The sequence below is a fragment of the Nothoprocta perdicaria genome, unplaced genomic scaffold (assembly GCF_003342845.1).
Source record: "Nothoprocta perdicaria isolate Ctin4 unplaced genomic scaffold, notPer1 scaffold_10, whole genome shotgun sequence".
Classification (NCBI taxonomy): Eukaryota; Metazoa; Chordata; class Aves; order Tinamiformes; family Tinamidae; genus Nothoprocta; species Nothoprocta perdicaria.
The window spans coordinates 2,364,931-2,381,540 of record NW_020454094.1 but is presented as its reverse complement, the minus strand read 5'-3'; the positions used below and the strand labels follow the sequence as shown (position 1 = coordinate 2,381,540).

Sequence of the window (16,610 nt, the reverse complement as noted above, 5' to 3'; positions counted from 1 at the left end):
TCCAAGGAACAAACACCAAGAACGTTTATGGCTTCTATAGGGAAAGCCTGCTGYGTCATGAGCACTATTTACAACTTCCAACCCTCGCACAACTGAGGCAGTTCTGTCTCTTTTTAAGCTCCCCACTAAGGCCTCATCCTTCATTTCTGGCTTTCCTCAAGCCCTTGGGGCTGCAGGAAGCATTCGAGGGGCCGGCTCCTTCACTCTAGCACRTCCCAAATGCGTCGATTTCCCTTAAGGTTACTTAAAAAAGCACTTAAGTACAATTGCTTGTCCATTTTGAATACCATACAGACAACGCAGCGATGCCCAGCAGCCTCACCCACGTTTAACAAGACATAAAATGGTAGTAGTTTGGGAGGGTCTTTTCAGAAATATGGGTTATTGGTGCAWGCACCAATGGTACAAGTACAATGGGTACAAGCACAGGGTCCAAAATTTTTCCTATTGAAGCCAACTGCAAAAGTTTTGCTGGCTTCCAAGGGAATGGGGCTGAATCCTGTCTGGAAAAYATTCACGTCACTGATGAATTCCACATGGCTATTCTAAAGCAAGCAGGAAAACACCTCTTCTCTCGCGGCACGTGATTCACACAGATACACAGGTAGCTACAGGGGGTTCATAGTGCCCGTGATTCGTAACAGCAATTAGCACTGCCACAACAAAACGCTTTGCATAGATGGTTTCTGAAAAGATGAAAGTGCAGAAATCTGGAAGGGAGCGAGACGGCCACAAGGTTTCTGCTTCCAGAGAAGTTCGTTGGTTACACACACCATTAAAAACACAGTATTGCTACTGCGCCGTATCTACAGTATATTAAAAATATATTTGGAAACAAGTAAATAAAAACCAAGAGGCTGCTCTTTCTGCCCAAGATGAGGGCCCAGTTGTGGAGGCTTCCTCTGAAGTGTACCGAGCTTTAAGGGATTTCACTGGATTTTTGGAAAAAATGTTAAGCCTAAGTACTGACTCCAGGTGAGCACCGGACTTTCATTCCCAGGGCATCAGCTCTCTCCAGAATTTTCCAGGGAGTTCTGTCATTAAGGACTGCTGAATTTTGCCATGTTTCCTTCCTAAAACACATGCAAAAGCTCCAGGGGTTTCTTCAGCTCAGCTGCAAACCAGTCAGGGCAGCGGGATCATTTCAGAGCTCTCCATKATCATTACCTGAGCTTGTGCCCTGTAAAATCAGAGCCTTGGTGWCAAGCCCCCGGGCCGCAGAGGATGCAAAGGAGAAATCCTCTCCCGCTCCATGTCCAACACTGCATCCGCCTCCGTTTTCCTTTCCRGAGACTGCTCCCTCCTGCTGTGTGCAATCCAGCAGGACACCTACCTCCTGCCAGGCCACTGAAGCCTGGGGAGCAATGTCGTGGCTCCAAGCTCCTCCAGTTCTCCCTACAGGACCTTTCCCAGGGGCTGGCAGTCCACTGCACGTCTCCTCCCAGGCATCCCAACGTGAGGGGCAGCCACAGCATGGCCCCTGCTTTGCAGTTCCCGAGCTGACCTTCCAAGCTCGTGAGCAATCACCCACAGCACCCTAAAAGACCAAAATGCACCTCTTGCTGTTAATTCATTTTAGCCAACAGCGGAGTTGGATTCCACGGATCAAAAGCAAGACGCCGTTATGATTTCAGCTAAATACTTCTTTCCCTTTGATCAGAGCACTGGCAGATCCATAAGCCTCCTCTGTTGACCCGGCAGTAACGGAGCAGCCGTCCTGGCTGTGTCCCTCTCAATTTGCATTGCCAGCATATGCACATCTCAGGAATTTCTTAAGACAGGCTCCTCACTAATGCCAGGAGTGAGTGATTACCCCATAATAATACCACGAGTGAGTGATTAACCCATTATATTATCATTTTCTCTCTGCCTGACTCAGATTTCGTATTCTCAGCAGCAGAGCCAGGATTAGTCTGAGCCCAGGAAGCGAGACCAGAGTTGACAGCCTTAATTCTTGGATGGGTTTTTGCATCGGGGGGTTTCTCTGGGATCCACAGGCTCTCCTGTGGGGAACCACATGCTGAGCAAACACTGAAACCTCCCTGGTGCTCTTTGCCTGGTGGCCCTAGGGAACAGAGCGGCTCGGGGGTCTATCCTTGGGCCTGGCTCCTGCGAGCTCCAACGGAGCCACTTCCATGGTGCTTCACACAAGACACCACGTGGCAGCAGGAATTTGATTTTACAGAGCCCACTGCAACGTAAAGAGGCCATATATATATATATATATATATATATATATATATATGTATATATGCTTAAACTTATGGCATTTCTAACAAAAATGCCGTAGCTTTTCTTCTATCATTTTTTGAACACTGTCAAGAACAAGAAAGAAAACACACTGCAATATGCGTGCCTTTTAAAGGACTATTTTATATATATTTCTTTGAAGATCTCTCGGCTCCCTATATCTAGCTATACACCTATGTACATCTTCACAGACATGTCTGGACCTGTTTCTGCAGTCCCTACACAAATAAATCTCCATGAATGGGAGTTCTTTCCCAATAAATGRTGCAGGATTCAGCCTTTGGTGTGTATGTGTGAGTATCCTGCACACACATTTTTAAATCATTAGAAAAATATAGTAGCTATAGGCTTAGAATCAATCAAAATCTAAAGTAAAACTGCACTTATTACAGAATAGCCTAGAAGTTACATTATTCATTTGCATGAAGCAAACAAAGGAAAGGAAATGTCTGTGACTCTGTTACAATTTTGCTTATCCTTTTTCCTGCCCCGAAAGTCCAAAACGACTTTTGCAATTATAAGAGGGATCTGCACCATTTCTTTCCACTATGTGGATGATTTTTCATGTGCTTTCCCATCTTTTTTAAGTATCTCTTGCAACATATCAGACTCCTTTCCATTCCTTTTGCTCACCCCAATCAACAAAGTGAAGAAAAAACCTTACCAAAGAAAGTATCCTTAGCAAAGCAGCAGCAACAAAGCAGGGCTGAAGTCACCCCGAGACCCTCACTCGGGCAGAAAAACAAGCAAGGGCTCCAGGTTGGAACTTCAGCATCCTTCTCATTATTATAAAGCTTAATGCACAGCAAAACGGCCAACCCCAACGGGTCACGTTGCTCTCTATATAGCACTTCTGTTACAGCACTTCATTATCAAAGCCCTTTGCACATTAACTTACGAAACACGGTGAAGACAGAGACCTCTTTTGCATATTAAATCAAGGAAAACATTTCATCCACGTGTTCACTCTTGGGGTGCTGCGTGTCTCACAGCTGGGCAATGCGGCGCTTTCGTTACTAACGCACGGGACAACTCCAAGACAAAAACCACGACGACACAAACAGGAAAAGCTTCAGCACAGGTCCCTGCCTCACCTCTGGCTGGTATTTCCCAAGGAAGCTCTGACACTTTTTTATGAAGGACATGGATAAATTAATTTGGAGTCAAATTCATCTGGAGTCTAGTGCAAAGCTAGAGAAATACCCACTCTCGTGCCATCCTGGCCACCTCTGCTCAGTAGGGGCTTTGAAATGGTGACCATCACGTTTCGCTTCCTTTCTCATCACCTACCTGTAAGGGTGAGCAACTTTCACAGCTGTCAGCAAAGCACAGGGACTTGTACAGAAATCTGGTGCTTTCACGCCTTATAAAATGAAAACCCAAGCCCTGATTTAAGCCCTCTCCGGAGACAGAAAAGTATCTTTCATACAGGACCAGCACTTGATACTCTAGCTCCTTGACCAAAGACCTTACAATCTAAGAAAGTCAAGGTAGAGTACTGAACAACAAGTGCTTTAATCTATGAATTTATACCAAAAAACTCCATTAATTTTGGTATGTTAGCACAGCTCAACRAGCAAACCTCACCCTCGTGCATGCAGTCATACCAGTATGGAAGGRCACAGACCAGCAGACCACCACCCTGTGGTTCAGCAGCCAAAATAAACCACAGCAATATATGTTATCTTTTCTCCATCAGGATTTTGCCAGTTTTAATTATATTAGGTGAAAAAACGAAGCCTGGCATAACTCATGGAGTCATGCTGGTTGCTTTCTAAAGAATATACCAGCCCTTTTATTGCCCTGCCATAAAAACATTCTCAACACAAACAAAAGCCACATTAGGACGTCTGAGGTCTTGAGATGCATGATTTTAAAACATGCATCACAATCCAAACCACAAAATATATTCACTCGCTTCTAACTTCATTTCCTGCAAGTGTTTATCATGGATGCCCAAAAATATTTCATTCGACCTGCACAATAGTCGACTGACATTCAAATACTCTTACAAAATCTTCTATAAAAAACAAAGAGGAGAAGCCTTTACTATGCTATGCTGTGACATTTAAATAAAAAMATCGACCCAGGAAATATAACTAGAGTAGTCTCTCTGCTATTCAGCCTGAGCAAAGCTTGCAGAAGCAGAAGGAGCACAATTCTTCAGCAGGGACTCCCATCTGAAGCTAAGACCATCACTATAGGAGAAAGTACACACRTTTCTTGTGTGCTAGCTAGAAGGAAAGTACGACAGACTATAAGAAAGAAAACAGCGTCAGCAAAGGAGACCAGAGCTATGAGACACTGGAAGGAATCAAAAAGAAGCAGCAGTAAAACAACTACACCCCATGATCAACACAGTTGCCTTTTGCTGGGATGAGAGTATAAAATTCTTTCCTACCTTTGCTTAAAAATTTCACTGTGATCTATTTACCCCTATCACATCTAAGTGCAAATTTTCACCAATGCTTTTGTGAAATTATGGAATAAAGACCTCAAGTTATACACTTGCCATTAGAACTGTAATGCTAAAGAATATTTTTGATAAAACCAAAAGCCAGAGAACAGTACTGCCAATAAAATCTAGCAATGCTCAAGGTATTCAATCAGAAACCTATGTAAAGTCAGTCTRTGCTAACCATCTCCACCACTGATCCTTCCCCAAAATGTGGTGCTTTTCTCCCAAGTGAGTGGATAGCTATATTAATGTGCTCTGTATCACACTAAACCTATTGGAAATGTGCTTCTTATCTGACCTGCTTTCCAGAGCAGTGCATATCCTGGGACAGAGGAGTTAGGCTTTACCCACACTGTTACGGACCCTGCTCTGCCAGCAGGGAAGATGCTGGTATCCTAGATCCTACGGGATGCAATGCCTTCAGGAAACTTATATCAAATGATTATTGCATAATTTCAGGGTGTAATAAAACCTCCTACACCGTACACAGGCATTGAGTTCCCTTTTGTGTCAAGAGGAAGAGCTGTCCTCGTCAACAGCAACTACAGGTCCCCGTATGAACCCGCAGGATCCCCTTGCTGTGCATGTGGAGGAAGTTGAAGATTTCTGAGGGCATCGCATGAAAACCGGGGCGAGGTTTGACATTGTCATAGTAGTGGTGAGTTATAAAAATCCCTGAGGGGTTCATAGGGAAGGCCCAGAAGCCGAAGAGGTGGACCTCTTCACAGAGCTCCAGAGCTGCAGTCACCAGAATCAGTCCGGTGCTTATCCGCTTGGCCCGCACCCCTAGACCAAGCCAGTAGCGCGAGACGTTGATGAGATACTGGGGRTGAAAGTAGTAAACAGCTTGCTGAGATTCAAAATCATCCAGGACGTATTTGACCCGGATGGAGACATCCGTGTTGCGGGTGTTGTAGAAAGCCGGCAGCAACACGGAAGCRTTTTCGTAGACCTGGAGCACGTCATAGAAGGGTTTCCTCCACTTCTCCAGCTTATGGAATCTAAAGGAAAGGGATGGAAGTGAGGGTCAGACCAGCAATAACTTCACTTTTGACTCAGCAGACAAGAAACTTGAATTGGGTTTGTACCGAAACACTTCTGGTGCAGAGGTAATTGAAATTATGTTTCAGTTAAGAATAGGAATATACTTAGATTGAGAAGTATCTAAAAGAAAGCATCAGCATGAAATGTAGGAAAAAAATGAAAGAGGAGAAAAATATCTTCTCCCCTCCTTTTTGTAGTTCATGGAGCACTGGACAAACCTTGCAGACATTTCTGGCCCTATTTCATCTCTCATTTAATTATCAAAAGAATGCAATTTTTCCAAGGATGACCAGCTTTATTGTGCACTTTGCAGTGCAGAACTGTATAAAAAAGTAGCCAACAACAAACCTGAGCAAAACCTTCTGTGACACGTCCAACTGTACAATTAAAAAACAAACCTGCAACAGCCTGGAGCCTCCAAGTCTTGCGAACACCCCCAAAACTCCACGGTGTGCAGGCATTAAATATTTTCAAATGAAAATCATTCTGTCAATCCTAGCTACAAAAGTGAACGGACGTTTTTAAAAAACATATAACCATGCATTGTATTCAAGCATTTAGGATGGCATCCAGTTTCYTTTCACACTGCTGCATGAGTGGTTGGCATGGGGTTGTAGGCTTACATAGGACTTGGAGGGGAAGGACAGCTCTGCTGATGGGACTTTAGCTCATCAGCTTCCCACCTTCCATTACCAGACCATACAGGTCTAAGTGTTTAAGGCATTTCTATATGTTGTTATTTATTTCTTATACTGAATAATTTCAATTCAGCAAAAAAACAACGTATGATTAACAGTGTTAAGTTTTGACTAGTATTGAAAAAAAAAAAAACTTCTCTGTAAGAGTTAGAATTTAGTGAAAGGTAGATTTGGAAAAGTGATAGGAGATGAAAACACAAGAAACAGAAATGACCTTTCAGTAATAATGCTGGGATTAACAGTCACAACATCTGTCTTCACTCCCACGTCTGTAATGTATTTCTCAGATATAGGAGGCAAATTGCACCTAGAAAGAAAAGAATTAAGAAAGTTAAACAATTCCTTGCACCTTTTCAAGACTGTAGATTTGATTTAAGCATTTTTTTCCAAGCTAGAAACATTTTGCACATTTGTAATTGTAGCAAAACACATTGATGTCCGAACTGGAGTATTAAAATAATACAGTCTTAGGGACTGTAAGAAGACCACTGTTCTTCCCTGAGTCAGGCAAAGCCGACCCCTTTTGCAGATATAGCTAATATTCACTCATTTGGCTTCCCTAAGAGCAATTCAACTATTTAATTGGGCAATTTAGTACTGGAAAAGTTGGGAAGAAACCCCAAGGACAGTCAACCTGAGCCTGCCCAGCCTCTCCTCACCCACTGGCCCCGTTGCATCATTCTRTGTTTAGTGGATCCCTGAAGTGATGCCGGAGTTATCAAAACACACTAAAACACACACAAATCTATCACCTGAGCTCCACATCCAGGGGAAACATGGATTAAAAACCCCAAATCTTCAGCATGYACCATCAGCAGAAGAACAAGGAATAGCTAGTGTTAGATTTCAACTGAAACTTCCAAAATCTTTCAAAGTGCTCCTAAAAGCCATCGCTGCTTAGACACCTGAATTGCACATCTCGACAATACTACCCGGCCTAATTCCCTAACACCTCAAAACTTTTCATCTACAACTCTCMAGAACCATAAAGACACTTAAGTGATGCTCAGTGCTTTCAAAACATTAAAGGTTGGCTCCCAGCCCTTAAAATAAAATTTCTCTATCAAGAAGAGGAGGAGAGGGGGGAGCAGATGAAGGCATAAAAGTCCTTTAACACCTTCTCGGACTCAGGAGATTCACATCACATCACCAGGAGCTCCCAAAGAGTCTCCTTTTATAAGATCAGAGAATTTTCTTTAATTTGTCCTTCTCAAGGACAAAGTTATTTCCAGCACTTTTTGCTGCTAGTTCGTTCAATGGCCTTTCAAGGTCCTCAGTTACACCTAGCACCAAGCATTGGATTCATAAGATTACATTCAAAAAGGTTTTCAAATATTCAGCACCAGCAGTGGCTAAAATCTCATGACAAGATTAAGAAGTGACAATTTACTATAAACATTATATAGTCTGCATAAACTGTATTTTTGCTTAGAATTAAAAACAAACAAACAAACAAAAAAAAAACCCATGATTTTTACATCGATGAGAGTAGTTTTGCCTCCCAATRTTTCATCAAAAATTTCCGCTCTGGCCAGTAGATGGAGATAGACAATAACAACTAGTAGATTATATTTATGCATATGCATTTTATATATTCTATTGCAATATAATTAATTGCTCTCCCAAACTGAGTTAACAGAAAAAATCTTGGTTCCATCCTACTAACCACAGGCTTCATGTCAGTATCAAATGGCTGACACAAGCACCCTGAAAGTGTCCATGAATTTAGCTGTGCTCCACAGACAAGTATTTTAAAGTATTTTAAAGAGTCATTTTGTTGGCAACTAAGACAGTGCTGCCCAAGAGTTTGTCACACCCGGGTGTATCAGAATGAACCTTTCATTTCAACACTCTAATATTTATGATTCTGCATAGAAGAAGTGAATCTACTGTATTTGATGCATGTAGTTGTACTAGTCTTTTAAATTGAAGTATATTATGTCAAGTCTGGACTGTGCTACAGATTAAAATTAGGACACTAGCTTTATATAAAGACGGCCCTAGAGGCAAACACAAGGGCTCTGAAAATATTAATAGCAAAGGTAGGACCTATACAATATTTCTCATTTGATGCCAAATTAAATTACTAAGGCGATGAGCCAAAATCTGACCTATTTTTTTCTAGTATGAAATCAGAGAAATTCATTGATCTATGTAGAGTTACTCTAGATTTAGAGCAAGGTACCTAAGGTCAGAAAACAGACTGAGATAAAACATTTTTCATTTGTTACAAAAAACATCGTGAACCTGTGAGTTATCTTGCATATACCTTGACCCAGGCAAAGAGCTTAACAAGTTTCAGAGAAGAATTAGCCAGACAATTAAATAATAACATCTTTCCTTTACATATTAAGGATGATAAAACTCCATAATCTGGCAACACAAACTGGACATCCTGGACGATACAAAACCTGGAGGATACCAGATATGGTGGGAAGAGCTGCAGAAAGACACCCAGCCTCCAAAAGCACTTGGGTATTTCTCAATACCTGGAGTCTACAGGACTGAGTGGCAGTACTGAGCTGGCTCTTTGCAGTCATATTCTTCCTTATCTGAGTTAATCAGCCTTACTGGACATAGGAGGTGTTTCACAGAGACACCCTCTTCAAGCTTCTGGCTTTTTTTTTGATCCATGTTGCTCCTGATCTTGGGTTTCTGCRGCCAGATGGTGCTGAACCTGATTTAGTAAATAATCTGTGACTTGTGCTATGCAGTCAAAGTGACAGCATGGTTTCAGAAACACGGGTCCAAGGCACAGGTGTTGCACCAGAACTGAGTTATTAAGCTCTGGCCAAGCTTGTGCCACACATTATAGGAGAAAAAATCTCTGGGAAAATACAGCCATGTTCACATGGTTCTGTTACTGGGATAATGTCCTGTTACTGGGCTAATGTCCATGGAATGATAAAGCCACAACCCGAATAACAGGAAAGGCCGAATAAGGACATTAAACTTTGCAAAGTCAGTCAGTGATTAACGAAGTGGAGCCAGGGATATATTAGCCTCCCAAGCATCATTTTTAAAACCATTCCACACTGGGGTGCTTTTTTTTTTGAAACGYTGCATTTTGCACAAGAAGCAGACTATTGATTTGGTCAAATCCCTTATTTCCATGTGCAAAAGAACAGCTTYGCAAATCTTTATTCACGATTAAAACAGCCGAAAGAAATGGTGCTACAGGAATTACCGAAACACGAAGTCTGCACTGTCAATCTCCCGGCCACATCTGCTGTTCTTCAGAATTCCTCCATTCCCAACCACTGCACATTTCTTGAACTGGGAGCGATGGTAGGGCATATCCTGCAAGGAAACAGACAGTCTCCTGAAACACAGAGGCAACAAGTAGTTGTTTTCCCCCTCCCTTTCCCTTTATTTTTATTTTTTTGTGTGCAATYGCATTTTGGAGAAAAAGTCTGCATTTGCAATAGGAAGTACTATTAGAAAATATAAGAAATATTWTCAGGAAATAGGAGATATATTGCAATATAGGAAGCTGACACTCGTTCTGGCATGCAGTACTCCCACGGTGTACATGAACTGACGGGCTCATTTTCTTTGCAATTAGAGATGCTATGGGCAACTAATTCGGAAGGAAAAASCAATGACCTGTTTCTCTCTAGATTTATTAGAAGAAGAAGCAGTTTTAGAGGCCTGCTTTCCCTTCAGACTTCCACATGGGGGCATAAACCATAAAATCAGTGTACCCCAGGTGTAGCTTGCTGAGCTGCCCACAAGCTGCTCACTTCTCAGGCTGATGTCCTGCTTCTGAGCAGCCTGCACCCTGTCCCCAAGCAGCRTGCAGAACCCAAGAGGTCTCTCTAAGCCATACGGAGTATTATGGATTTTTATCAGAACTTACTGCAAATTCTAGTGCTTCCAACACATTCCTCACAGATTGTGCTAATGCTGTTAATAATTATTAATTATCACTTACAGCAGTGCCTAGAGCCTTTGGTCAAGCACCTTTTCAGGCTGAGAGGATGAATCCTTCTCTGATCTGCAGGGCAAAATCCTGCCCTCAAACACACGTGTGCAGCTGCTGATGAAGCCAGAGAGCTAAAATCACATCCCTGAGAATGAACTGGGCCATGAGAGTGAGAGRGCTATGATGCAAAACTGAGCCGAGCTGCATCTTATGAATATGTAGAGCTGTGCTTATATAAGCACGAGAGCACTCCTTTTGGTACATACATATTTTATGAATAATTTCATATTGCAGGGAGATGCAATCGTGGCATGACATTTCTAGGTGATTTTTCCCAGAATCCTGCCATAGCACTGATAAGACTTCAGGCAAGAGGGCCTGAAATTAGAGTTATTTCAGAAAAGCAGCAGCTCTCTGGCACAGAGGCATTCTAAACTTGACTGTGCTTTATCCAGCAGTTCCTTACTACAGAATTCCTTGGTACAAAGGGACTTAGATGTAGTCATCTAAGTCTCTTTTCCAAAGTACTTTTCTGGATCTGAGCCTTTCCCTCACCCTGCTCCAGCTGCCCATGTGCACATTTAGGTAACACTGCCCTCCCTCGCAGCTGTGCTCACAAGACAAACACCTTAAAAGCTGGAAGACTCTGAAGGGCAGTGTTAGTAACAGAAATCTTTGTAGCTAACTTTGATATTTTGCTCACTTTCAGAAAGGGATGGTTTTCACTTATCCTCCCAAATATGCCCTTTTAAACTTAGAGAGTGTTCCTCATGATAAATCAGTAGCCATATAACCCTGTTTCTGCACATAACTGACAGYGGGTAATAGGAATTGCCCAATGCCTGTAACATTTACACCTTTAGCGGCCATCAGGTCAGGGATTATTTCTAAAAATGTAACCTTTATGATAAATACATTTAAATTTCTGCAGGCAGTTCACAGAGAAACTGCAAACAGAAATAAAGATAAAAACAGTCAGTGAYTGTGAATATGGATTATAAAGTGATCATGCCAAAAGAGAGAGACCTACCCTAGATGTTGAATTTAACGTATGTAGGCGAAACCTTTTCAAGTCAGTAACTGCTGGCCAGTAAATGCTATTTAATCCATATTTCTTAAATTATTTCATTGTCCACTTTGCTGTTTGGTCAATAATATTCTCCAGAGAAACAGATACTGGATCGTATTAGAGCAGATGACTGTTGGAAAGTAGGATAATCAACTGGAATATCATATGGGAGATAAACATACAATGCAATACAAGCAATGATGCTTGCARGAATGTGGAACAGTGAGTTGCTGATGCTTGGCTATGGGGCTTTATCTAAAGCAGCAAGTAGAATAAAACCGATTCTGCAAATTGATACAGGTATAAAGCACCTTCGGAAACATTTTGAAGATTTCTTGGTTGATATGGAAGATTCCACTAGTATCTACTTCGTACTTCAGTTTAGTCCCCARGGGAGTATTTTTCTGGGTAGTGAACAGAAAGGCGGGGGCATTGCAACATCTTGACAAAGTCGACCTGTAAAATGAAAAAGAGATTGACTAAAGGAGCTGATAACCTGCTTTAAGAGTTGCAATTAGAATGGAAAATCTCTCTGAAATGCAGCTGACATGGCATTCATTGTCAAAACTTCTTTTTAATTACACAAGAGTTAAAATGATAAGCTAGAAGACATGAGACCTCTGTACTGGTATTGCTTTAGGCTGCAGGAGATGCATGTGCAAACTCTGCTCTGCTCCAGCCCACAAAACTGAGCTTCTTCCATACCCCAGGGAAAAAAACACACTAATGAATTAGACCCTCTCTGCCTTAGAGGCTCTACACCTTCTATAAATCATTGTATAGGGACCGGGCAGGAAACCTGGGGATCTAGAAGCCAGATGGGGCAGGGACTTAAACACAGCGATACTGTGTTTGTAGGCACTACCCACCTACCAAAGTGGTACATGATACACCTTGGTTAGAAAAGACTCACCTGCTCACCCAACCTCCCCACCCGCTGCTCCTCATAGCTGCCTTTTACCTGTCCTGGCTTCCCTCCATCTCACACGAGGCCTAGCACTGACCTCTTAACTTGAGTTAACTCCAAACTTGAGACTTCTGTCTGCTTTTATGGGTTCTTTATGGCTGCAGTTTCCTTACACATTAATTCACTGATGTTTCTGTCCCATAAGAGAAAATGAAACACCCCCRAACTTCCCTGTTTTCTTGATTCCTGGGATTATTTTTCATAGAACCAGCTAATGAAGGACTGATTATATCTAGATACTGGCAGCACCTTAAGCAGTGAGACATCAATCAATTTAGCCACTGACAGGAGTGTTTCATCTCTTCTTTCTCCCAATACACTGAGCAGGATGGAGTGGGGCACTTCACATAAAGTGCAGGTGTTGGTAGTCAGTSTTGGTGGCCTAAGAGAGACTGCTAGGCCTCCAGGTGGTCTTAGATAATAATTTCTTATCATTCCCACCCCTAGGCTGACCTCTRTACTTCAACACGCTCGTAACACCTTGTACACAGTCATTAAAACCAGTCCTCTCACTCTGAGCACTCTTTAAGCCTTGCCCAAGATAGGAAACTCTAATTCTGGTCAGCTCTTCTCTTGCAAAATGGACTCTGATAGTGGCCCATTAGATATTTTTCAGAAAAAAATCTGAAAGTATTACAGAAACAAACTGCAAAGGTGTCTGAAAACTAGAAGAARCATTTAAAGACAGTCAAGGAGTACATAGTGTCAGCACACTATGCAAAAAACTTACACAGTACAGAAAAAAATCCTATTTGAGAATTTTGTAGACTGAATTTTCAGTGTCACCAATTATATCATTATTTTACACCACCAGAGTTAGGCTCATGGGTAAATGCAGGAGGTGTAAAGATTAGCTTTTTGGCTCTAGCCTCACTTGTGCATGAATCRTACTCAGGAAAGCCTTTCCCATGCCAAATTCTTTGCTGGGATGACTGTCCCATATGGCCCCAAAATTCTCCTTCATCAGTCTTGCTGTTGACTTTTTTGGAAATAAGAGAAGTTGATATTTATTCAAATGGACAGGCTCTGCTTCACTTGCAGTGTTATATTGCCTACTCTGGCAATTCCATGTGAGCGTTTCCCCTCTCCATAACAAGCTAAAGTCAGACTGAAGTAATTCTTACTCCGTCTCATTAATGTGAACCATTCTTACTTGAATAAGTTAGCTTCTGTGACATTCATCTCCCATTTGCACATCTGTAGGCTCTTCCACCTGTCAAACAGTTCAGTTTGCTTCACCCTAAAAGACGARAAGAAAGAAAATCAAAATTTACTCTATTACAAGGCATTCAGCTCCTTCACTCACTCAATGCAGCCTGGGGACCATGCCTCGGGGAAATTAGTCAGCTCACCCAGTGAAAACAATATCATTCTTTTTATTTCTTCTCCTCAGAGACGTCAACTCTGAGCCAAGTATAAACAGCACTGATGGAGCTCTTCAGGTGTATACAACAACTTTCTATTCCTTGATAACCATGTTCCGTTTATTCAGGAGAGAAGAGGACATATTAAACAAGAAGTATCTACTCTGATTTTGCTGGGAGTCTCCAGGGAAGTCAACAAGTCTGCCAACTATTGCGCTTTCAGGGGAAAAATGTGCTTAGCAGGAAGGCCCAGCAGAGGAGGTATTGACAGAGAAGATGCTTTCTGTGGTTTTCCAACTATTATTATTGGAGGCTTTCCTTGTATTTTGAGGAGTATATAAATCCATCCTACAAAACAGAGGTGTCAGCAAATCCATTTTACAACTGGGATAGTACATCTAGTGACAGGAGTTGTGAGAGTAAGAGGACATGGAAAGCTCTTTACATAAGGATTTCTCCCTCCTCCTTTCTTCAATAAATGCCTTCAGATAAATCAGTGTCACATCCACTTTCTCTAGCTTGACACACGGTGGCACATTCTTTTTGGTATCATAAATTACAACCCATTAGTTTTTTATTTCATTTTCTTCCTTGYAGTCTATTCTGATGTATTACAGTCAAAGACCTGTGTTCACTTTATTAAACTGCCTTGTAAGGCCGTGGATTTAACATTACAGCCAAGTGAAGGCTTCAGTTCTGGATGAGGGACTGGGGAGAGCCTCAAGTGGAGGAAAATATACTTAAGGTAATGAAAAGTTCTTTAATAGTTAGTAATTTCATGGAAATATGACCCAGAAAAAAATATGTCTATAGATTTGGCAAGTAAAGGTCAGTGTCTTAAATCTCCTGGACAAAAGAAGTGGAGCAAGCTAAAGAAACTGCCTCTACTTTAGAGTTCTTACATATTCTTCCACATTCGGACAATAGAAATAACTACAGCCTTGCAAACATCTGGAGCTACAGAGTAATGATTTGAGATTCCTTAAAAGACTGACAGATCTTAACATGTTCTTTTCAGGTTGGAGGGTTTGAATGTCTAAATAAAGCAAAGATTTTTKAGATAATTACATATTTTAGGTGAATATACTTTAGGATTTCCCAGGCTGTGGAAGTCACAGGAAGGAATTAGGTCATATTGTACTCTCTGTGGCTCACGGGAGCATGTTATCTCACAAAACTTCCATTACTGGAAGGGCTGATTTGGAAAATGTAGATATTTTGCAAGCACATTAGAAGAATCCAGCGTAGTAAAAAGAGTTCACTGTCAAATGGTGTCAACTGCACAAGTAAGGCTGATTCTATCCAATTGAGTGGGAGTCCACAAACATCTATGTGCCATTGGATACGATGAAGAGAGATGAATAATCCTCTCTACCATCTGATAAGTATGCAGAAATGCAATGCCAAACTCACTGTCTTCAGCAGAACATTGGCAGAAGTGTCAAATTCTCACCCTTTCCATTTATTTTTAAGCAATGCAAGTCAGCAAGCAGTGTGAAGTCGTTGCTTGTGTATCCTTCAGCCAGTCCCATAAACAGAAGACAAGGACGTAACCTACATTTTTCTGGGCACAAAGTCAGTGAGGGAGATATATTCAGAATTCATGTAGACCTGGAGCAAAAAATTGCATTTGCCTTGATTGCTCTTTTCATTAAGATTGACACACTCGTATAGCACCTTTCAGCTGAGATTCTCAAAGCACTTTACAGGCATTAGTAAGTCTTGTGGATTGTAGGCAAGAATACTAAATACGAAAGCTGCTGGTTTAAGACATAGTAAGGGATTAAGCACACTCTGAGCACCTAAATTCAGAAAAATGTAAAAGGATAACATGAAAATATCCTGCTTTTTCTATTTAAACCCTTGAATGCCTGAACTCTATGGGCAATCTTTTTTATCTGTTYCATTGCATCTCTACGGTTTTACAGTTATGTCTCAGGTAAAGCTTTTTTCTTTTTTTTTTTTTTTCCTAATATGCTTATAAGACCAAAGAAGATAAAATTAGGATATTGTATTATTTGTGAGAATCACAGTTGCCTCCTTTGGCACCGAATGTGTTGTTAACTTCTGCAACTTATTGTCACAGGAGATTGTGGACATCAAAAGTGTAATTGGTCTCAGAAAAGACCTAAACAAAGTCATAAAAAATAGGTACATTTCTGACTGCAGTGGTATCGACTCCACCTATATCTCAGTCCCCATGCCAGTACTTGTATTTTATMAGGATTCAACCTCATTTTGCTTAATTTCTTAGCCTTCACTATTGGCCACTGTCAATGATAGAGTATTAGGCTAGATGGGCATTTACTGTAAGCCAGTCTAGCTGTTGTGTTACCATCATATTACCCTCACTAGAGGGCCTGGAATATACTATTATAGGCAATATTACAAACATGGTATTTAATTCCAGCTACTGACACTGGGCCTGATGGAAATTTCTTAATTTGTGTGAAAAGCTTCCAACAATTTCCAACGGACCTCAGATCATACTGACATGTCACTACTAGCACACAGAACAGAACCTCAGACATCTCTGATGAGACAAAATCCCTTTCCATGGGATTTCTTTAGCCTTGCATCTTTGATAACCTTGTAAGTGATCGTTTTATTCTACCAGAGARGTGGCAAGCATTCATTCATACTTACATGGACAAAACCTTCACTGCAATGATATCCTGCCGTAATTCCAGACATTTTGTGGAGTTGTATTCCAACGGCCCCTCATAAAACTCAAAATACCTGAAGGAGAAATAAGAACAAAGGTTATAAGTAAGCCCTAGACAYGCAAACATATCTTATGTATCAAGGGAAATGTGCTTAAAGTTGTCACCTGTG

At 41.4% G+C, this 16,610-nt stretch overlaps 1 protein-coding gene across 2 annotated transcripts in view; it reads right to left on the bottom strand.

Moving 5' to 3' along the window:
• Positions 1-2,437: 2,437 nt before the first annotated feature.
• Positions 2,438-16,610, bottom strand: part of ST8SIA5 (ST8 alpha-N-acetyl-neuraminide alpha-2,8-sialyltransferase 5) — a 38,476-nt gene continuing 24,303 nt past the window's right edge. For both annotated transcript variants that reach the window (XM_026039887.1, XM_026039895.1), the window contains 6 exons: positions 16,422-16,514; positions 13,565-13,651; positions 11,756-11,900; positions 9,638-9,750; positions 6,665-6,757; positions 2,438-5,709 (listed from right to left, as the gene is read on the bottom strand). In XM_026039887.1, coding sequence (XP_025895672.1) covers positions 5,241-5,709; positions 6,665-6,757; positions 9,638-9,750; positions 11,756-11,900; positions 13,565-13,651; positions 16,422-16,514 — 1,000 coding nt within the window. In that variant the 3' untranslated portion in view covers positions 2,438-5,240. The remainder of the gene's footprint in view (positions 5,710-6,664; positions 6,758-9,637; positions 9,751-11,755; positions 11,901-13,564; positions 13,652-16,421; positions 16,515-16,610) is intronic.